This window comes from Larus michahellis, chromosome 6, assembly GCF_964199755.1.
Source record: "Larus michahellis chromosome 6, bLarMic1.1, whole genome shotgun sequence".
Lineage (NCBI taxonomy): Eukaryota > Metazoa > Chordata > Aves > Charadriiformes > Laridae > Larus > Larus michahellis.
In genome coordinates, this window is record NC_133901.1 from 54,300,975 (window position 1) to 54,325,195 (window position 24,221).

General features: G+C 42.2%; 1 protein-coding gene across 1 annotated transcript in view; it reads right to left on the bottom strand.

The window, feature by feature from the left end:
- Positions 1-21,365, bottom strand: part of SLC16A12 (solute carrier family 16 member 12) — a 38,424-nt gene extending 17,059 nt beyond the window's left edge. Inside the window, exons 1-2 of the mRNA XM_074591823.1 lie at positions 21,228-21,365; positions 37-257 (exon numbers count right to left, since the gene is read on the bottom strand). Of these exons, the coding sequence (XP_074447924.1) occupies positions 37-146 (110 nt within the window). The 5' untranslated portion in view covers positions 147-257; positions 21,228-21,365. The remainder of the gene's footprint in view (positions 1-36; positions 258-21,227) is intronic.
- Between the last annotated feature and the right edge of the window lie 2,856 nt (positions 21,366-24,221).

Sequence of the window (24,221 nt, forward strand, 5' to 3'; positions counted from 1 at the left end):
AAACAGGTCAGAAAGACAAAGAAACAGCCCCGTTACCTCGTCACAGCCCTGGTACAGATAGTGACAAGGAAGCAGCCGGCAACGATCATCCACCCCCAGCCTCCGTCGGGAGGGCCAGGGTGCCGGGCTTGCTGGGGCGAGGCCATGGCGCAGGCTGGGGCGATTCCTCCCTCCTCCCCACCTCAGTGGCGAGGGCCGACTCCGGCCGGCACGCCGAGAATGGGCCAGGGCTGTCCGGCACATGGGTTAATGGCCATCTGAGGGGAGAGAGAGAGAAAAAACAGGCAGAGAGGGAATCAGGGCACATTGCAAGAGCTGTAACCTGCATGGCTGGGCGAGGACATACTGCTCCGGTATCATTCATTTCAGAGTAAATTGCCCAGCAGTCACACCTTAGCACGGTACCCTTTTCTCCAAGAAATGCCGTACCACATACATGTAAGTCACATACTTTATCGGTGCCGATTGCTGCAGCTCATTTACCTCCAGTGGGCCCTCCCCAGTCCCTCTCCTGAATTGTATTTTCAACTACAGTCTCCATTCAAAGTAGCTCTTCTTCCCTGTACACAATTTAGGGCAATTTTTTTGTTTGAGGGAACACAATTTTCACCTTTGTATGAAAAGGGAATATTCACTGCAAAATCAGAGCAGATACAATGATGAAATGACCGCCTTCTTCTCACAAGCCCCATCTTAGAGGAAGGCTGTGATCCGGTGACTCCATTTTCTGAGCGTGGAGAACTCACTGAAGGTGAGATCTGGCCTGTCCCCCTCTTCCAGACACTTATATCAAAGTAGCATCTGCATCCAGCCCATAGCATGGGCTCTAAATGCACACCAAGTGCTGCAGGACACCAGAGGGGACCAAATGACACCCAACGGACCCTAGATGAGTAACGGAGTCCTGTGTCTTGGAGTACCTTTGCTAATGCTGTGGCTGTCACTGGCAGCATGGGACCAACAGCCCTTAGTGCTTTCTGCAGGACAGGGCTGGACCGAGGGACCAGAGACACCCCCTATTGCTCAGCGCAGGGACATGCGGTGCTGGCTGTCAGTGATGGGTTTCAGATCATGTTTATGCCATCAACAGCAGGCACCTAGCCCCTGGATGAATCAAAGGCTTAAGAAATTACAGAACTATCTGGGATGTCTTTTGGTTTTGCTTGGAGAGAAACCTCAAATAGCTTCTACATCACCCGTTACGACAGATGCTGAATATGCAACATTCCCACTGACAAGAACCACTGGCTTCCCAGGAAACGTTCCCTGTTACAGCACATAGGAAGGCTGCTTACAAAATTATTTCAAGAAAATACATACACATTGCCAAACTTAAAAGTGAACAAAGTTGGAGAAAACAGGAATTACAAAACAAACAAAAACCACAACATACTGAAAGTTTATCTGAATTTCTACCTGGCTGTAAATAATACCCTGCACAAGAGAATCAGTGGACTCATTTTAAAAAGGTTTGATAGTCTTATTTAAAAAGAATAAGAAGCATTACCCTCATCTACCAGCTTGGCTTTCAAAGCCCAAGAATTGCAGCTGATCATACAGGGCATGATGAAGCCATATATGCTAACACAACAAGCCCATAAATGTTAAAAAGAGAAAAACCAAGTGCAATTTTCAAAGACCTGTGTTAAGTTCAAAAGCCTGTGGCTGTGCTGTTGTAGGAGGCACCTGAACTGCCATGGGAAGCAAACAGCGAAGAGAACCATTTGTAACCTCACAACAAAATGTGTGCTTGTCAACACTTTTGAGCGGTGATTTAAGGTAACCATGTTTGAAACGGTGTCCTTGAAAAATATCAGTGAATAAAAATATCCACAAAAGATGCCAAAACTGTATTATACTGCCATCCAGTTACAAAAGCTAAACAAGCTACCATGAAATACATGCTCCTGGTCTTTGTGTACTCCTCAAGTACCATTTATTTGTGCCTGTGTGCTAGTCAGCCTGTTAGTTATCACACATTTTACTTTAGGCCAAAAATGCTGCACACTATCTGGAAATAAAAGTTACTGTCCTATTTTCTGTCTTTGCATAATAGGCTTTGCTAATATTTATTTATAAGTAAACATTTATATAAAGCTTTCTAATGATTCAGATCCCAAAGCAATGCCCACGATAAGAATTAGAATACGTACTAACAATATATGTTATTCTCTTCTCCATGGTCACAAACATCTGTTTCTTCGTAAGTTAGATTGTATTAGAAATTCTTTGAAAGGTCTGTGTTATCTTCTATGTTTATGTGGAGCCTAGCACAATAGGGATCTCCACTGCAGCATGAAGTACTATTACAATGTAATCTGCACTAATGAATTAGAAGAGGGCTCGGGTATGATAGAGAGAATATCTCTAGTGACCTGCTTTGCTTGTCACTTCTGTGGCTCTTTGGAGAGATACACAGTGCTCCGCTCTGCCTGATTATGTATATGCTTCACTCTCTGTGTAACGGCTAGGCCACATCTCAACTGGGACATCTGACATAGCTGCGGTTTGGATTATATAGCAATGGCCATAGCAGCTCACAAAGATCAAACAAGAATTCAGGGCTGGGGTTACAACAGTTTTTGTAAGCAGCCACCGAACCCGGTATCTCATGCATAGAGGCTCCTAAGTGAGTTTAAAAGGTCCCAGCTGGATGTAGTCTTTACAAGTTCATTTCTACAGAGATTAGAAAAGCCACACAAAGCAAATGAGATCTGAATGAGTTTACGATTTCAAACCTCATCTTTGAGGTATTCAACTGCTAGGGCTTATGTACATAAAAGATCAATGAAAGCTCTGGAATGGACACCAGGACAGTTTGCCTTTTGTGACACAACTTTCTTATACCCAGCCAAAAATGCCAATGCAGCTGACAGGGCTTTCTGAGTGGCTTCTGCAGCTGCCCACATGACCCCAAGGACATCACTGGCCTCTTCACAAGCTGTGTGATGCTTTGCTTGAAGTGTAAAGTTCATTTTTTGACCCTACCTGTTTGCTTCAGGACAAACATACAGCATTGCCAGAGTACCCGCACCGTCCTTTCCTCCCGACTATGTTCTGAAACAAACTCTCTGACACAAACACAAGCAAATTGAGGGGGGGCGGGGAAAAGGTACAACAGGTTGGCTAATGCAATACCATAAGAAAGCACGTGTGTAGGCAAGTATAGCATTATTCACAAAACCTATGAGGGAGGCTGAAAACGCCTGCAGTCAAAAGTCAGTCAGAGGATGCTGAGCACAGGATACAGAAGACACATCCATGGACTTGCCACTTGACACACACCTTCTGTATTTGCCTTCCAGCATGCGCTGCTAATTTGTGAGTAGACCATACTTCTTGAGTGTTGCATACATCCAGATGACAGACAATTTTGCAGGGTTTATGTTACATGTTGAGTAAGTTGACATGAAGTAATGACTGATTCTTTATTTTTAACTAATAGGGTCAATTATACATCCCTTTCTGTATAGCTCCAAGCAACGACTGTCTTATTAATATGTCAAATGTTGGATCAACAAGTTGTCTGATGGCTAAGGCAGTGGTTACATGATTCTTCATGCTGGATCAGTGAATGACCAGATCATCAAACAGCATAATTTGATGCAAACCACCACCACATCCCTGTCTACTTAGATAGAAAATAAAATTCAACACTTTTGTGGGTGTCTGCGTCTAACCTAGCCACAAAAAAAAAAGCTGATATCCAATCTAGCACGAAGCCACAAAGAGATTATACCCTGATTTGGCAATAAAGTCTCCCATTACATTATCCTACCAAATTCACGTGAAGAAGCAGAGCAAGTACCAGTGCTTTGCACCATGTGGCCACCACACTTTGCATCTAACACAAAGGGACTCAAAGGTGGATTTATTGTATTACTGCAAGTTTAGTATTTTATGTTCAAATGCCTGGATGATTGAATAGTGCATGAAAATCCATGACCGCTACCTGAATTAACAGGGCACTGAAAGTTCAAATAATTTTGCTCAAGGGTTTCCTGGCAATCACAAGTAATGCCGTCTCGTGGAGTTTGCACATTAGACATCCGAGAGAGATCCTGAGCAATTCAGATGTACCTCTGAAACACTTTTGCAGAGTCTTGGCAAGGCAGGGCTTCTTATTTTGGATCTGAGCAGTGTCTTTCACAGGCCCTTCTGGAGGGATGAAGGTTTCATTTCAAGTTCTGATTATTAAGGGTGGAGGAGGAAGTTCCAGGAATGGCAGAAGGGAAAACAATAACCCTACAATAAGCAGAAATACACCCAAAATCTTTCAGAGGAGTCAACAATTTCCACATACAGAGCCCTAACTATTTTAATGCACATACAGCAATAGCTGGGTGCCATGACCTCAGCCTTGATCTCTGGCCCAACTTTCCAGGCAAGCTTCAGATCAGGCCTGAGACCCTAGTTAGCGTTTTAGCTGTACCTTAACATACGTGGGAAGAATTTCATGACAGACCAGGCTAAGCAAACATAGATTAGGTATTTGGTTACATGATCACTTGCTGTTATTTTCACAGAATGCTGCCTGCCAACCTACATGAACAGCCAACATTTAAAGAGGTTACGAGCAACTGAAAATGACCACGTTGTAAGAAATGCCTGGTCGACACAGAAATAGGCCACTCCCCACAGTAGGATCAGTGCAACCTCGTCTCCTTGACTTCACGCTCGCTTCAAGGGAGTGCCGTGCCTGTCATAGCCACCAAAGTAATAGGCAAGTTAAATAATTACATTTCTTGTTGCTGCACATGTCTAATAAGCACTAATGGCATTTTATTCCGAGGTTACAAAACTTTCTTTGCTTACACCTTGGTGCTGTTTTCTAATAATCCATGTCATGGATTATACAGATTGTGGACTCTGCAAATGAAGTTGAACAGGCAGAAAGCACGCCCTCTGTCTGAGCAACCATGTCCTCCCCTTCCCAGCCCTACTTTGGTTTGCTCTCATGTTGCATCTTTTCTTAAACTTTTTGGTGCAGGATAAGACTCTCATTGCGTATCTGCTCCACATTTAGCACTGTAAGGCCCGATCCCTACTGGCAGTGCATAAAAGCTCCTGCTGCTTCACCAGGCTGAAGGAAAGCACGGTTAAAAGCAAAGCTCATGAAAGAGCTCTGCAACCTTTGCTAGATAATTTTCACTTGAGCATTAGGTAAATGTGCTTTCCTGTGAGTTCAAAGAAGACGTTAAGTAGGGTGAAGGTGGCAACAAATTCTGCTGATCCCTAAGAAAGCCTCAGTTACCCAGCATGCCCTGAGAGCTCACTGAACAGTGACTGTGTTCCCCAGGTTAATATGTTAGGTTCTAATTTGGCAGGATAAATAGGCTATCAGTTACTTCAGCAGCCGTTTTTGAGAACTCTGAAAACAACTGCTCCTGAGAACATCCCCCTTACTTGGTCTGCTCAGCCAGCAGAAAGGAGTGGGTGAGGTTACTAAAAAGGCACAACTATAACCTTGCACTTCATCACGAGGTCCCTTTTGCCGAGGAAAGGAGCACAGAAATCCACGGCAGCCTAGCAACTGGCCGGCACAGCGATGGGAACTGCTGACCTTTTAGAACTTGGCACGCAGCCAGCAAAGCACTCGCTGCCCCCTCCCAACTGCCCCTCCTAAAGATTTTCTTCTTTAAATAAATTGATTCAATAATGATAATCTCAACAGTGTGAAGCAAAGAAGTGAAGCATTTGCATGACAAAGGACGGAGGAATAGCAGGTACAGTCATGCTGCCCAGGGAACCAGGGAGTTGCTTTTTTTCCAACCTTGTTCAGCTGCTCCGTGTACAGCGTTGATGCACCTGGGCAGCTCCATCATCTCAAGAAATGCCACCCCACCTTCCAAACAGTTTGGATGCTTTCTGAAAATGCTCCATTTGTAGGAAAATACGGCTCCAGATAGAAGAACCGGCACAAGGTCAGGTTTATGTCACAGCTGCCCCATGGCAGGAGCATGCAGCCCCCAGACCACACCGGGGGTTCTCATCCTGCTACTTTCTGCTTCTTCACGCTGTCCCAGCTACACAAAATTAAAACAGCTGTGCATGAAGATGCCTCTGCAATTTTTTTGCAGAATTCCATGGAGGTGTTTTGTGCAGTTTATCCCAAAGGAGTTGGCCCAAATATGTATGCCAGCATAAATAAGCACAGAATCCACTACTTATTTTTAACCTGTTTGATTAATACAGAGATGCACATGAGAGAAGAATGAGAAGGAGATTTCTCTAGAATTTTCTTTCTGGATCAGTGTAAGATACATACATACACATAAACTCTACGTGCCATTTGCTACCTTCATGGTGATGATCGGTCGGGCAAGACCTGAGAAACTCGTGACAGTCTCTGTGTCCTGAATGCCAGGACACACTCCCAGAACAGGTTCATTTGCACCAATGAATTTAAACCCTATTTTTCTTGTGAACAACAACATACACAGCTTTCAAAGTCACTTTGAGAACATTCGTGCAGATGAATTTTATGAAGAACAAGTATAATGCAGCTTAAGCATAGCTGGAGAAAATTCATTAACGCTTAGAGTGAAAGGTAGTGGAATTGCATATATTTACTACATTTACCACCCTATTCACCTAGCTCTAGGGAAGTCTTAATATTTTTCTATACCCTATTCATGCAGCTCTGGGACAGTTCTACTATCTTTCTTGCTTTTCTTATCTTAAGATTGTACCAAGCACCAATTATTTGTAGTCATTTGCCACATTCAATCATGTTAACCTCTTGCTTTAATATGCTGTTTTCTGTTCCCTTTTCTCTGACTGCTGCATCTTTAATTAAAAAAAACCCCAAAACTAACAAAACAAACAACCCCAAAAAACAAAACAAAAACTCCCAAACAAACACAAAACCATAAAAACAGAAGAAAAGAACTATGAATAAAAAGAATAAAAAGGACACAGAAGCAAAGTATAGAAGAAGGGGAGAGAAAGAAAAATGTTACCTAACAAAGAGAAACATTTTATGTACTATGTGACAATGGATCGTAAGAAATGTGTAAGATTAAATATTCAACATGTTTTGAAAGAATTAATTTTTTAGGTCTTGAAGGATCAAGGATGGCCTTATCTGTAACAATCCGCGGTAGAGAAATGAGCTTAAACCAAGCAGCAGGTTAAAGGGAAGACAGAAAACTGGCAGAACACTGATTATCAACTAATAGCCATTTACCTTCTTGTCACAGGTTTCTCTAATTCCCCAGCATCAGGGATTTTTGTTCCCCCTGACCCGTGTCCTCCCCAGAGGCTTGCTAGCCCCTGAACTCATTTCCTACATCTCATCAAATACAGTAGAGCACATGTAAGTGGGACGCAGTATTTGATATGAGCGCAGAAGACACCGACAGCTGCAGAAGCTTCTGCCAACTGGATTGTCAAGAAATGGCACTTTTTCAGCCTCTTTTTGCTCCCTTCCCCGCCCCCAGCAGTTACATCCCATGGTAGGGGCTATAGGCAGCAGCCTGGCAGGCAGCTAAATTCCAGGTTGTTCTTAAATACACGGGAAGTAAAGGCTCTTTAATTCTGTACAGCTCTTGGGATTCAAAGGCTATTTCTAATCTAATATATTTTCTCCAACAAAGAGCTCTCCCATTCTGCACCCAGATATTTAACTGGAAAATTACCGCCTGTTTTTATTTCAGCAGGGGCTATTTATCAAGAGCTGTATGATTATGGCTTTGACTTGCTTAAAAACAATGCAAGAGGTCCTTTCCAATCCTATGTTCCTAAATAAAAATAAGTCCACTGAGATTCTTAAGGCTGCTACTCCAGATCCTCAGCTTGCTTTTCTGCTTCGATGTGTCTGTCCAGCCTCCAAACCAAAGTTCATGCTTTTCTGAGAAGGCTGTCAGGTTGGTCCACTGAAATTTTTCTTGTGCAAGCCAGTAGCCCTGAGGATTATGTGTACCCATATAAGCAGGATATACATTCAACTTCTCAGATCTCCATAAATTCAATACCTCTCCATCACTGTTACAAATGGTTAACAAGAACCACCTACCTGAAAGTCCATTTTGGGGATTGTACAAGAACCAAAGTAAAAAAAAAAAAAAAATTAAAAACAAACAAACAAAAAACAACCTGACTTTTAATTGCTGTCACAGCACTAACATAAGCAGCATATTAAGACAGATTGTAATAACTTTTTCCATTTTTTTTCATCTCTAATACACCTGGATAAATCCGGATGGTTTACTCTGCAAATCTTTAACCTCTTTTATATTTTTAAGGAGGGGTTTCCCTATTATACAAAGTAAGAGCAACATTAATAACCTATTTGTATTCTAGTAGTACTTTGGGACTTCTAATCAGACAGTGTGTGCCACAGTGCTAGGCACCATACAAATATCTAATAAAACTTGCCCGCCATCCAAAATGTGTCAAGATAGAGAAGCAGAATCGTGTGAGAGTCCAGCTTATTAACTCCCATCGCTATGCTGAGCAGCAAATGTTCTTAATTTGCTTCAGTTTGTGCGTATGAGGGAGGGAGATGGTTGTTGAAGAGGACAGACCGAACAGAGCATAGACGTGGGAAGAAGAGAAGCAACATGGAAACCAAAGGGATGTTAAAACAGCTGGTAGAGAAGGGAGGTGGCAGAGAAGGGCATAGGTGAGCAGGGTGGCACGGAAGCGGGGCAGGAGTTGAAAAAACTCCCGTTTACCAAGGAGCAAAAATACTCAGAGCAGAAACATGAAAAAGATGGTAAAAAGAAAAGGTCATAGAACGGCACAACATCCGTTAGTCACTCCCCTACTGAGAAGCGTGTTGCTGGGAGAGGAAGAGCCGCGCTGGCCTCCCACAACGATCTCTTTGCAACACCGACTCCTTAATTTGTCATATCTGCCAGAAACTGCTAAACCAAATGGCATGGGTAGAGCCCCAGCAGACATAGTTACTGTCTGCTGAGTTGGTAGCACTCAGATGAAAAATGTAATATCAGCTTCCCTTTTCTCTGGAAACTATTGTATGGGGCAAACAGAAAAACAACAGCCTGACCGAAGGGGTCTACAGCAAAAGGGTAAGGAAATTATAAGGGAAACCTTTTGATCATTTAACATAGTTTCTGGCTAGGTTAGTCCTTAAATAATGCATGTTAACTATAAAGGGTAAAAAAATTGCAAAGGAGTATTTTTGTAGGAAAACTTCTTTGCACAGAAATCTTGACTTAAACCTACTTAGCCCCACCTGGAAATGTGCATTTTCGATAAGCATTCTGAAAGGTTTTTAGCCTAGCAAGCACAGCGCTCACCATTTCACTTTTCACTGTGATGGAAGTAATAGGGGGCTCAACTACTTTCCTTGAGTACACCGCTGTGACTGAAAACTGAGCTGAGCCCGTCAGCATGCACACCCTGAGCAAGGTTATGGTCACGTGTGTTCCATCAAACACGTATCTTCTCTGTGAAAGGAGAATGCTACTAATTGACTAACTGATAGCCAACAGCCATGTCGCTGGGGGCGGGGGCACGGTAGCATCACTGTCGCCATTTTAACATCTTTCTTTCCCCTTCCTGCAAACAAGCGAGAATAGCCAAAAATTGTTACAAAAAAACATCAGGAAACCTTTTGGGTAGGAAACGATCAGTCTCTGCTGTTCAATAACTGCAATTATACAGCAAGAGTTCTAAGAACTTGTTTTGGAATTTGTGGTGTTGAGGGGTTGCTGATGACTTATCGGTATATAGTGAGAGCATAAGAGAATGTCAGAATTGGCTGATGCTTCTTGTTTTTCTAGTATCTCTACATTTTAAAGTTTTTATACTTTTTCTTAATACTTTAATATTTAGACTTAATAACTATTTTTAACACACGGAGGGTAGGCAACAGTTGTGGAAGGTTTTTTTGTTTGTTTGTTTACAGAGCTACCTATACTTTTATTGATTTATAATTACATTGCATTTATCTGTTCCTTTTGAGATGAAGCAATTCTCGTTTACAGTTAAACTTAAGTATGTGATAGTCCAGTCATTTTCTGAATCATCAGGCACTTGTTAATATCCCATTATATCCTTAAAGAGGTGTTAACATACTACCATAATTGCTTGGAAATGCTGAAAAAGGTTTTTATTCAAAGCGGTCTTCCTCTGACACTTTTCCTATGTCTGGTATATTCATTTTTCCATCTTGAGGAAAATCTTGCCCGGAGAAAGAATACCACTGCAAAGCTGCCATGGAATGTGTGGGAATAGGACATTTTTTCTTAGACCATTACACAGTCTGTGGAAATCACTATTCTCCCCTTCTTTTACAGTTTCTGCAGCCCAGATTCTGCTTTGGTAACAATGACCCAAAAATCAACCTCTCTTGGATTAGCTGGAGATGAGCTGGGTAAAGGAGACACCAAGCAAATACTCTTCTGATCCCTACAGAGAAAATTAGGATATTATCAGGCACCCCAGTAGTGCTCAGGCACCAACAGCACGGCTGTGTCTGGATAAAACCAAGGGGCTGAAGACTATGGAGATGTGTTCCCGCCCACACCTGGAAGTGCCAAAGGCCACCCAAAAGCTGTGGTTGCTGACAGCTTTTATGTTTCATCTCTGAAAAGAAATCAATGCAGACGGACACCAGTTCCACCATACCTCCCCGGTGGTGGGTCACAGCCTGAGGAAGTGCTGGTACCATTCTGCAGTGTCCTGGGAGAGCTGCCACCCAGCGCTCAGACATCCCTCCACACAGGGGAAGCCAAGAAAGCAGGAGGCAGGACCATGGAAAACTGATATGCTCTCACCTAGAAATCTCAGGGATGTACTTACGGAAAACGTACTTGTACTTTGGGGTCTTTCACAGTTGCCATCTTTTTAGCCCTTCCAATTATTCAAGTTATGCAAAACTGATTTGGTTTATAATGTCCTTGAAGTTCCTGGCTGGTCTTAGTAAAATGAGGAACTGCACTTAAACAAAGACATCTTTCCCCCGTTCTTGCAGTGTTCAGAGCATGAGTAGCATTGTCGGGTTTTTAACAATTCACACAGAAAAATACTTTTCATTGTTAATTTTCAAAATGAGAATCTTACACTAGTGCTTTCTAAAGGAAAGTAGATTACTATTTTAGAAAACAATTTCTGCACCTACAGAACAAGCTATCCAGAAGATTGCCTCTATTTATCTGATGTTCTAGGGCTGCTGCTAGCGTCAATTCATCATCTTGTCCTTCAATATGCAAGGTTTGTTTGCAAAAACTAATCAGGCATGAAAAGGCAAGGCAGGTTATTTCCTTTCATTCACACAAGCTTATGTTCCGAAACAAAGCTATTAGGATACTTAATGCCATACGTGCTCTTCTACTGGACAATACGTACCACATGATAGCAAACTGTCACTGTGACCATTATTTTTCTTGGGAGGTTTTCAGCTGAAACCTTGAACTCTGTAAAATTAAGATAGCCTTACTATCATTTCAAAGCCAACTATTAATTTTCCCTTTAATAATTATAATACATAATCATTGAATACACAATGGTGCAGTAATATAATCCCCAGCAGAAATGCAAGAAAAATCTCTAAATACTGGAAAGACAACGGTTTAAGACAAAAACCAGGATGTCTGCTGTTTCCTGAAACAGGCTTCTGACAGCAACTACCGATGAATGTTGCTTTACAGGGTTAGGTATTTATAAGAAGTCATTCTACAGACCACATTTACTCTATTTAAAAAAAAGTATAATATCATATATTTTATAAATATAATATATATATTATATATAAATAATATAGCCATAGGCACACACCAATGAACACTTCTCTGTACAAGAAGGCTTGTACAAAGCTTGCACACAAACTTCAGAAAATAACAACAGGGAAGCTACTAAGTTGGGAAGGAAACATCAAATACTAAAATGAAAGACAAGGAAACAGATGGAGGGCAAGAGAAAGAACTCTTAGCATGCCATAAAAAAAAAATCTCTGACCAGGAATAACGTATTTGACAGCATGCACATCGTGAAAACATACATCTATTTTAGTGAAATCACACACTGAGTGTTAACAACCAACCAACACGTCTTGGGCAGATCAGCACATTCTTCACGCTCAGTCTTCCATTCAGCCTCACCAAGCCGTACATATTTCAACTAGATCCTTGCTTAATAGCTTATTTTAGTTTTTAAGAAATCTTTAAAGCTTCAAGAAAAGTGCCTCAAATTCCCTTTGCTGAGTGAATGCTGGTGCAGCTGCTTGATTACATCATTTTCAAGAATGATCAGCAGGAACTTTCCATGCTGCTTAAGGGTGTACCTTCTGCTAATTAATATTGCAGCTCAGAAATACAGTTTCTCAATTTTATGTTAAAGAACATTTCTCTCGATAGAGAATGTTTTTGTTTTGGTAAATGAAACACGCCAAAAAGAAATTAAATCTACCTGTCCTGTTAGGTATATTTTACCTTTGCTCCCCAGATTTCTGGCTATTTTAATTCTTTAGAAGTTAATTTCCATTTTCATTTTCTCTGGTGTTCCCATACAGCTCCTCAGCTTGTATCTTCTTGGCTCCATAGACACACAGAACTGTCAGCAAGCAGAATATTACAGTAAGTCTTCAAACATGCTGATGTTCACATTTAAGGAACTTACGGAGATGTGATTGGAGAGAATGCTTAAAAAAAATAGACAACCACAAGAAGCCTGGGATTAGCTTAATTTATAAAAAGCACAAGATCAAGGACTCTGCAGCAAAGGACCCAAGAGTGCCTCTGGCAGAAAAACTAACCTGCAGTTAGGGAGGGCAGAAATTTTACAGAAGAGAAGTTGGAGTTACGTTAGGAGTAATGAGACAGTACGTAGGAAAACAGGAAACCGCTTTCCCCAGATTGTATCATGTTTGTCTTTTCTCTTCAGCAGCTACACTGAAAAGGCAGACAGCTACAAAAGAAAGAAGAAAAGAGCCCATATGGAGCAGCAAGACAAGATGTTAGGGAGTCATCTTGTTAAATGTTAGACAGTAACGATAAGAGAGCCCATAAAAGGTGAAATTTTAAAGGACTTGAAAAGGGAAAAAAGAGAAAGAGACTGATGCTAAGAAAAAAAAAAAAGAACTAGAAATTTATCTAAGAACTGGTCATAAAAGAATTGATAAAAATGCTCCATCTCTTCCTCCTATTAAACCCAGTCCCAATTACAGCAGCTGAGAGCAGCAGAGCATTTACAACCACAGATCCATCCCAGCCTGCCAACTCTCCTGTAAAACACCCAAACACTTCTATCAGCAGACTCGCAAATGGAAACACTTCAGAAGCAAACTATGCAGGCACTGCTGCTTCATGGGATCCTACAGACCAACTGCAAGCCATTTATCACAGCATCCTGAACCACTACATTAGAAAGTTTATAAAAACAAACACTAAGAAAATCAGGAAAAGATTGTAGAAATAAGTATAGGCTTTCAACCTGGTACCACGCGCCCATAGGAGTTATGAGGAAGTTTTAAAAAAATAAAATAGTAGTCCTGGCTCTTCTATCTCAGCTTCCTTATTGACGGTACTGGTCAAGGAGCCATCATGAAGAAATGCATTTGCTAGCTGTTCAGATTGGACAGTCATACGACTACGGTTTGGTCAAAGTCTTGCCACATGTCAACCTGGGAACCAAAAAACAAGAGACTTAAAAGGACTCAACAGTTATCCTCTTATCCTATTATTCCAACCAACTTTGTAATTGTCCCTTAACTAGATCCCATTATCAATAATCCTTTTAGTGGAATCAGTTTCACTTTAAACAGCTTATTATTACCTGGATGACAAAAGAAACAAAAATAACTCAAGAATGATCAGACAACAAAAATTATGTCTAAAACCAACACTTATATCTTGATACACAGAGGATAATATTCCTTAAAATCTTCTCTAGGTGAAATTAAGTTTTTTCCATGAAAGAGAACAGGCCCTAGTGATTTTTTTCAAGAACACCTTCTATTTATAATGGAAATTCACCCCATCTAAGTAATAAACTATAACTATTATGATAGCATTATTTAGACCTCACCTTTGGAATTACCTGAAAGAGTAACCTGGAGTATCCCAAAGAACAGTTGTTACAGGGAACTGTTAGTTCACCCATAAGTTAATCAACACCATAATACCAAAAGGATAATCTTGATCTCACGTTAGAACTGATAAATAAAAATTAGGGTCAAATTAAATTTATATCTATTTCTCAGTTAAGAGAGCTCCAAATGCCGCATCCTTAGATCATTTTTCTTCTTGAGCAGGCATTTCACGTTTGGCATTTGATAAATTTTAAATTACTACAAATTTTCAAAGTAATCTGAAGAAAAAATACTAATAAATCCAGCCAACTTTTAGTCAGTCCTCAAGTGCCAGCTGATTTCCTTTTCCTCCTTCAGAGCCACCCTCAAACACACTCCACTTGTTTCACACATTATCCTGCCTGTTGCCACCATGACATCCTCTGGGTTTTTTCCGTTTTTTCCCCACCCATTTTTTTTTTAGCACTTCAGTGCCAGCTGCATATTCTTTCCCTGTCAGGAGGCATTGATACACCAACAACATCATTCACATGCTTGCTATATTCTCCAGGAGCGGTAAAACTAACTTTTTTAATTTTCAAGGAGTTTGTCCAAGGAGTAGCTTTGTGTACCAGGTTTTCACAACTGTCTCCTAAGATTTACTTTCTCATTTGGAGAAAAGTAAAAGAGTAAAGTTGCCTAACTAAATGAGTCCTCTGCAAAATACCTTTGCCAATATGCCTGAGATGCCCATACGACAGCTCTTATTTGAAGTATTTTGTTATCCCATCCTTTCCGGCAAACAAGTAGAATTTGGAAACTGTTACAAGTGTCACTTTACCATTAGTCATGTGTGAGCTGTTTCTATGTAGCGTGCACCATAAGCAAAAGGCAGAATTACATCATGTGGGTTGCAACTCCTCAGAGATTACTCTCCACTCCATTAACTTCAATAAGAATAAACTAGTGTGGGGATAATTCTGTTTATTCCTTCCAACTTGCTACTTCATCAGGCTAAAATAAATGGACACTGATAGAATGAATTCTGACCACAAATGAAAAGGAGAGGAAACACTGGCTGCATGAAGAGCAGAGAGGATGAATTGAGCAGGGCATGAATCACAGTTCATCCTAAATTTCCCATTCCCTCTTGCGCTCCCTTGCTCTATTGCCCTACATACTCTGCATCTGGATCCCTAAGCAAACCCAAATGGTAACTGTTCAAAGCCTGGGATCCGTGCTGCGCACCACTGAGCTAAAGAACAGGGTATCGAAATAACAGTCTTTGCTTCTACAGGAAGCCAGCTCTGGCTGGGATGCACAGGGATCTCTCTGCTACAAAGCTTTTTTGCCCTGTCAACTTGTATTGCAGGCACATGTCAATTTGCAAAAATGAAAATGAAATTTGACCAATTTAACTGTTCTCCAATTACATCCTGCTTTGACTCCTGAGATTCTCACATATTTAGGGTGGAAGCCAGGTCCTTCAATACATAATGACACAAATTGTGTATTTTTGCTGAGAGTTTGAGGGCCCTTTGTGATCAGCTGTAATGCTGCATTCAGTACATTCTTCATCTGATGCCAATTTCCCTGCTGTCATAAAGTTGTATTTTATGGCAGCTGCATTTCCCAAATTAAATACTTGGGCCACTTCTAATACAAAATATCAGATGCACAGAGAAATAGTCTGAACCATTTTAGATGAGGAAACAGAAAAAATTAATTCTATACATACTAAAGAAAACAGATTTTATACAAAAAGCGCCAGACCAGATGCTACTGGAGCACAGCACTAATATCAATAAAGTGGAGAAATTACCTGGTCTTTGTAATAACTCAGTCCCTTCAAGAGGGGAAGTGCTGCTCCTCTCAGCTGGCTCTCCTTGTTCAGCTGATTTCCATTTCGATATTCTCTCTGCCCACAGGAGGACTTTTTTCAGTCCCTTCAAAAAAGGTACTTCTGCTTGCTACTGCTGGTATTATGCTATAGCTGCCCCAAGGACCATTTAGACTAATTACAGAAGTTTAGCAAAGAGAGAAAAAGGGAGTCAACAGGCAGAGGGCACTTTATGAAAAAGCTTCCCAAATGTCTATTGCCTTTATCCAAAACAAGTATCATAGAATCATAGAATGGTTTGTGTTAGAAGGGACCTTAAAGATCATCTAGTTCCAACCACCCTGCCATGGGCAAGGACACCTCCCACTAGACCAGGCTGCTCAAAGCCTCATCCAGCCTGGCCTTGAACACTTCCAGGAATGGGACAACCACAGCTTCCCTGGGCAACCTGTTCCAGTGCCTCACCACCCTCACAGTAAAGAATTTCTTCCTAATATCTAATCTAAATCTACCCTCTTCCAGTTTGAAGCCATTACCCCTCATTCTATCACTACATGCCCTTGTAAAAAGTCCCTCTCCAGCTTTGTTGTAGGCCCCCTTCAGATACTGGAAGGCTGCTATGAGATCTCCCCTGAGCCTTCTCTTCTCCAGGCTGAAAAACTCTCTCAGCCTGTCTTCACAGGAGAGGTGCTCCAGCCCTCTGATCATCTTCATGGCCCTCCTCTGGACCCAGCTCCAACAGGTCCATATCCTTCTTATGTTGAGGGGCACAAAGCCGGACACAGTGCTCCGGGTGGGGTTTCACAAGAGCAGAGTAGAGGGGCAGAATCACCTTCCATTGGCTTTTTTCTCTAAAAAATGAGAAGCTGCCTCTAATGAGAAGTGTAACATCATCAGCACATTCAAATGGGAATACCACATCAAAACAATTCCTTAAGTGCCAACTCAAAACATTAGGTTACAAACTTAAAAGTTAGCCCCATATGATGAAAAAAGGCAGCCCTTATGCACCCACCTAGTTCAGTGCCACAATGCTTTTTAAAACCTACTACGGATATTTATTGAATGTCGACACTGAGTCACGTCTGTATAGGCAAGGCTGAGTGTGATGCTCCTGGCCCAGGAAATTTCAACTTCAATAGCTGAGAGACTGGATGCAGCGTGACAAAAAGGCGAAGCTGGCACATGCCTTGAAAGTGGAACCATTTTCAGTTTGACTCGTCTTATTTCAGCTCTTCCTTTCAGAGTTCTGTCAGTGACTTTTATAGGGAAATAAAGGTGATGAGCTTGAAGGGCTGATCACAAGGGCCTCCAAAAGAGAGGAACAAACACAAAGCCAAGAAATTACCAATCCAAATACCTCAGTACCTTGGGGAAAGCATACGAGTAATGCATATGATTTCACGTGGGATCACATAGCCCATCACAGCATCAGCAAATGAAGACAGAGCAGAGAGGAGCTAGGACACTGACCACAGACAAGCAGTTCACAGCCCCATACTACCAGCTTCTCAACTGTGCACCAAACGCAGGTTGCCTGAACAACACCCCTCTGTCGCAGGAACTTGGTATTATCAAACACATCAACTTGATGAGATAAGCCCTAAACTGGACAGAAGGAGGAGGTATTTGCCTATGTCAATGGACTAAATTAAGAAGTTTTATGTGGTCTTCAAGAAGCTCTCAAAGCCAACCAAGTTTGAGATGCATGTACACTGAACACTCTAAGATATGACTTATTAAGTACTGTAACAGCCCCAAAACCACTGTGGCCAGCAGGAAAACCATTTGAATCAAGAGGGACAAATTAATTGAGAAAGCTAACAGCACCATAGACTCCGAGAAACCCCTAGGGAGGCAGGGGAAAGATCCCACTTCCCACATTTGCATTTCGCATCTGGGAAATGTGAGTCATCACATCCACATTGGGAGAAATCCAGAAACTGCAGGAAGGAAGGAAGCTTTGAATTAAAAAGAAAAAAAAAAAAAAAAAAGAAAAAGGTGAAAGACAGGAGACTGTTTCCATCTTGAACAAAAGGAGAGAAAGAGGTCAGCACTGCCCTGCTGAGTACTGGAGATGAGGAGTTAAATTCCCAACTTAAAACCTACTTTCAGGTCCTATTCAGAAAAGGGGATGCAGGGGTTTGGTGGTTGTTAGCTACAACATCGCCTCAATTTTTGTACTCAAAACTTGCCTCTAGGATCTTCTGCAATGGCTGGGAAACACCTTTCCCTTTTCCCTTTTGAACTATCTGAAGACAATGTTTTCTTCTTCTATTTGTCTCCTATCTGGAACTTTGCTTCCAACTTTGCAATCAAGAACTGAATTTTCTTTTACCATATTTTCATCTGCATTCTCACCTAATACTTAAAAATAACTCAAGAGAAGCTTCCAAACATTAGGTACATGCTTATCCCAGAAGAAATGGAGTATAAATTATGTGTGTAGGAAAGGATACTGACAAACTGAGACAGCTGAGGAATCCCAGAAGTTTGGTCATGTCTCTTGGCAAGCTATCTTTATCATTTGATGGTATCACCAAGTGTCAAGACCAAAAGACACATTTCTCTTGACACGCACAGGCCAGCTCTCATCTAATAGAAGGAAAATTTATAATTCCCAGTCCCTCATAGATCACACAATAAACTTGTAGAGTTAGAAAGAAAAGGGTGACAAATTAGTTCTCCATAAATAACCTACCAGTGAGTTAAAAGAACAATAATGTACATTATAACTAACTATCCACATATGGCCTAGGGCTGCACATTATCATTATTTCTAGACACTGTTATGACAATCCTCTGGCAGCAACAAATGTACTTACCATTCAAGAACAAAGTTCCCCAGAAACTGAATAGATTCTTGTGACAACCAGAACAGTTAAAGAAAATAATGTTCAATAGTAAAAGGAGCCCAATTTATCTCAGATGTACTGTTTTTACATTAATTTTAACTCTACTCACTTATACGGTATTACCCAACTTACACTTCGCATCAACTTGTAAACCTGTTTCCTGGTGTGTGCAAGTGTGGAGGTACATCCACAACATAGACCAGACATAACACATAAAAAAGATGTTGCTTCATTCTTCTCCGTTATTCACGTAACACTCCAAGACAGCATTCACACCAAAGCCCAGAAAACCTTAAAATAAAACACCAGAAAAGGAAAGAGAGACCAACAGTCCTTCAGTGAAAACAGGTAACATTGTATAAAAGCAAATATTAAAGACGACTTCATTTACTGCCTTCTCACTTCATTATCCCATCAAATGAAACAAGTAGAAACTAATAAATATGACACATAAAAACAATAACAAAAAGTGCTGCTCCATTTAAGTCCCGAGGAAAAGCATCAAGAATATACTGCTTTGTGGATAACCTGCAATTCTCCAACAATGAACTGTAGCTGAGAAACAACTGTTCAATGGCTTTTGTATTATACGCAAAATAAATGATAGTTATGCTAATGAAGACTAAACTCATCCCGACTCACTAATAAAATACATTGTCTCATTCCCTTAAGCCAGTTCCACAATTCTCAACTGCTGCAGGCTGTGGGGAAGAAATCTGACACAAATTGCTGGCTAATCTTACCACTGAACAAGTCATCTTGCTGTCAAAGCGAAGACCTGTTGCCTCAGGGGCCTGCACAGCTTAAAGTGCTGCAGAGACAAAAGTGATGGATTTTTCCTTTACAGCGAAAGGGAAGATGCTGTATGTGCCTCCCGGCTATACCTGCATTCTGCAGGATCCTGATCTGTACCACCACGGTGTCTGTGATCGTGCCAGGCAGGTGTCAGCAGCTGGGCATACAGCCACGCTGAAAACGGAGAATCCTTCCAAAAGCAGAAGGAGGGGACTTTAACTCCAAAGATTTCATACTCAGATCATAGCTTGCCCTGCATGTAGTTACATCCGGCATCCTACAAGCCTAAGAGAGACAAGGAGACAATCCACAAAAAGAAAGTCTCCATCCAGGTATCTTCATCCAGAGCAGTACTATATACTATAGGTATATAGTCCTAATAGCAACAGTTTTTCCACTTCCCACATCATAGCAAGTGCAGACAGCTCCCGGGAAAGAAAATAATACTATCTTTGCGGTTCAACAAGACAAATAGAAAACACCTTCATTTTCAGTGAAGAAAAACTGAATGTTTTGCCTGGGTGCCTTCAGTTTTAGTTTTAAAGAATTGCACCTTTCCAAATTTCTCCATACCACAGGCTGTGAGCCTATCGCCTGCAGGCAAGCTGTAGCTTGCATTTTTACTGCTCACAGATACATCAATATATGTCAATTACTGCAGGCAACAATATAGTTCATGAAAGATGTATTTGGCTTTCCTAAGGCCGCTAGCAAAAATCCTCTTTCCTCTTAGAAAGTATAGATAAAATGAAGATTTTTTTTTTTTTAAAATCTACATGAGACTCCACGAAGATAATCTGAACTGCAGTTGCAAGTGACCCACCATAGGACAAACAGCAAAGGTAACATATTTTTTTTATTTTAGGCTAGAAGAAAAAAAGTCTGCGATTTTTCTCTGTTGAATAAAGACTGTAATAGCAAGTAATTACTCCTTCAAGTTCAGTGACTAAGAAAGTGTACCATCATCCTCTAAATATGCACACATGCTATGCAGAAGTCAATGTAGTGTTTTCTTACTGGTTACAACAGGATCATAACAGAGAAACAAGGTGTCTAAAGTAAGAATGAGAACAAGTCCTAAAACAATGCACAAAAGCATCAATGGTTTCCAGACTGAAATAAATTCTAGCAGATTATAGAAAGTTTACACTCCCCTGACTTTTCAGTCTCACCATACGAATTAAAACAGTGCTGTTCGCCTAACCGCTTGCCTAACCATTCAGAATTTAACAGCAGGTCTATGTTAAATTCAAAAGTATATTTAACATTATATGTATGTGTAAAAGAGTAAATTGCATGTGGGTGACAATTACACTCTTCACGATTATAGGTAGCCTCTTAGGGTTGGTTTAATCGTTCCTTTTAGAATTTTAGGCATCCACTTATACAGCTGAACATAATCTGATTAATAAAACTCATACCCTTATGATGCCTAGGTCTATTTTCCAGGAAAATGGTCCTTTGAAATGCTTATACTGCAAGAGAGAATAGTATAGGAAACATGTCCTGAAGTTAGGAAAACACATTGCTATACATCATGAAGGTAAAATCAGGTGAAAACAGAATTGCAACCGAAATACAGAATCAGTTCTTCGTGTATACAGCTAATTGCATGTGCACACAACTGCATTAAGATATCTGAGCATTCAGCTACATTTTTCAAGCAACTGCCATAACCACATGCCATCTACTGCTAACCACAATTTGATAAGCAATTACTTCTTTCAGCAGCAGCAATGCCGGCAGAAACAGCCCTTACCTCCTGCTCCCTGCCACACGTTCCTTCCTCCCAGGCCGCTTTCTCAGCCCTGACACAGCAGCCACACAGTCAGACAGATTAGAGCTAAAAGTAATGGATAACCAAGGAAGAAAAGGCACTTTTGAACCCGCGGCAGGTCCCCAATGCACTTCCCCACCAGCCCCACAAATGGCTGTACTAGTACAGCTCAGAGGGTGGCAGGGGGCTGCTTACGCAAGCACAGCTCTCTAAGGAAACGCGTGCCAAATTTCTCCCTGAGGAAGTGATTGTGTTTGCACCAAAACATCTGAAAAATCTTCCCCCCCCTGTGCCCAGCCCATAGGATCTTGGCCTGGAAGGGATCCCTGGGGGTCTCCTAGTCCCTTCCTCACAGTCACAGGCAAGAACCAACCCAGCAACTCCACTCAGCCAGGAGATCTACTGCAGCGAGCCACTCGTTAGGCAAATAAAATACAGCTTGAAGCTTAAGTCAATGTGCAAGATAGGGAAAAAGAAGGTTCCTCAGGTTTGCCCCCTTTACATATCAGTTAAATCAATTCTGATAAAGCTTTGTAAAATTAAGTTGCGCACTGTGCTATGTCGTCTTTCATCGTCACTTTCCAGCCCGAGTTTAAAGGCAAAAGTTAATGATTGATTTCTAAAGGCATTAATATGGAAACCCCTAAGGGAAGCCCAGAGAAACCTTCCATTAAAATACAGCTTCTGTTACACAGTTGCAAAAGATGGAAAAGTAAAAAATATATTTTTATTATATTTACAATGCAAGTAAAAAAAATGTAAACCGAAAACCAAATATTGAGCTACGTATAGCTCAGAAAATAAACATGAAAAGGCAGTGACAGCTAATGATTTGAGGTGAGTAATAATATGGCCCTAACTGAGGCATAATAGAATGACTCCGAACAAAATGCAATGCTGTTTCACTTCATTAAGTTTCATGTTATCCTCCAATTTCCCAGAGCTAACGGAAACGTTCCCTCATTGCCACTGCAGGAGTGGACTTACAACAACAAACAGACCCAGCTACCCCAAACAGCTTGTTAACTTAATGAAATCAATTCACTATATCACACAAACCCAAATTCACTCCAAATACCTAATTAACAACTTACCCCTAGAAATATTAAAGAGAGCACATCAATAGATGAGCAGCAAATTATCAGAAAGTTCAAGGTAAGGGTAACACTTGTATTTTGGCGCTTTTTTTCTTTTTTCATTGAACAGTTTCCTGAACTTACTCAGCTTTCCTGTGAACACAAAATTTCCTGTAAGACACATGCCTACAATACCACCTGGCCTAAGTATATTATTGCACACCTGGTTAAGTCCTGCTAGGGACCGAGTATTCTCCTAGAAATGAATTGTGTTAGTATCCCAGAAGAAGTATCGAGGCCATTTGGGATAGGGATCCCTGCGATTAGCCACTTCCCCAGCTAACTATTTCTGTGGAAGCCCACAGACCAGCAATTCCAGCTTGTCACCTAGTAGCCTGCGCCTCAGTTTTCGGAGCTCTTCTAGGAGCCAGTTGCACAGCCCCGGCCCAGGGGGGGCCAAGGGCAGTGGCCGAGGGGTCCATGTGCCACGGGCATGATGTGGGCAGCCAGCCCTCATTCTGATAGCTCTTACAGCCGTCTCCAAACAGGTATATTTTTTCTGCTTATGCAACAGAAAAAAAGAGAATGTTTTCCTCATACCATCTAGGAACTTGGAACGCTGTTTATTCTTCAACTTTCTGACTAGCATTTTATCTAACCAACAGCTTGTATATCTGCATGCACACATATACAGTTTCTTAATTTAATGGTGGGCTTTACATTTATTTTTATTAATTTTCTTAGCGTTCCTGCAGTTCTAGGCTCCACGATGCAGGCAGGGCAGGAAAGCGACCCAGCAGAAGCCCGCCCGGAACGCTGCGAACCGCCGCCGGGGAGCCCCGCACCGCTCCGCGCCCCCGCCTTCAGCCCTGTCCGCACCGCTGCGCGCAGACCCAAGCCGCCCCCCGACATGCCCAGCGCACCCCAACCCCGCCGGCTTGCCCCCCAGTCCCTCCGCGGACGACCCGCGCAGCCCCTACCTGCCGGCTGCAGCCCCCGCAGCGGCGGAGCGGGGCGGCCGGTGCGCGCTGCCCCCGCGAGGGCGGTGGCTCCCGCGGACTCGGGGCGGGGGCCGGGGCTGGGCTTCGCACCGCGGATCCCGCAGCCCACGGGGGCGAGGAGGGACAGGGAAGCGGCTCGGGTGCATCTCGGAGCTCAAGAACTCGCAGCAGCTTCCCCGACCCCCTCGGTCGCCCACCCCGGCGGCTGGCGAGCAAAAAGCCGCTGGCTGCGGGGGCGGCGGCCCCGTCCCTCCTGCCACTGCCGGCCCGGAGCCCGGTGGGCTCCGCGGGACCCTTCCCCTCACCGTGGCTCCGGCTCCCACAAACTGTCATTCGAGGGACCTGGAACCCCTCCGTGCGTGGTACCTTCGCCAACGCGAGAAGGGCGTCTCAGCAGTGCCACGGGCACTTTCATCGCATTAGGAGCGATTTTTTTCCCCCCATCAAGGCAAAGCCTGCACTGGGATTTCTGGATCAGTGCTCTCAAGCATTTCAGAAGGTATTTTTGCACTGTTCCAAAGTCAGGCAACGCTGAAGAGTGGAAATAACACCAAAACTTGCGCATACGGATGGCCCTCTGTCACATACACCATTAGGAATCGTGCTGCCGCTGCTTGCTAGTCTTTAAATTTTCAGACTCAATTCAAAGCCCCAGGCCAGGGGCAGGACTCACACAGATTTCAGCAGGCTTTGGACCCTAGACTCTTGGAACAAGTTTCAAATTCCAGCAGCCTTTTGTTTATCCAAGGAAGATAAACTAAGTGGCCTGCTGAATACTGCATGGGTTTTCAGACAAGATCTGGAAAACAGCAGGTCTTTGCTCAGAGGGGACATTAAACATCCTGTGACACTTTCCATGAGAACAAAGATAAAATGGGACCTTTTCTTACCCTTCCCAA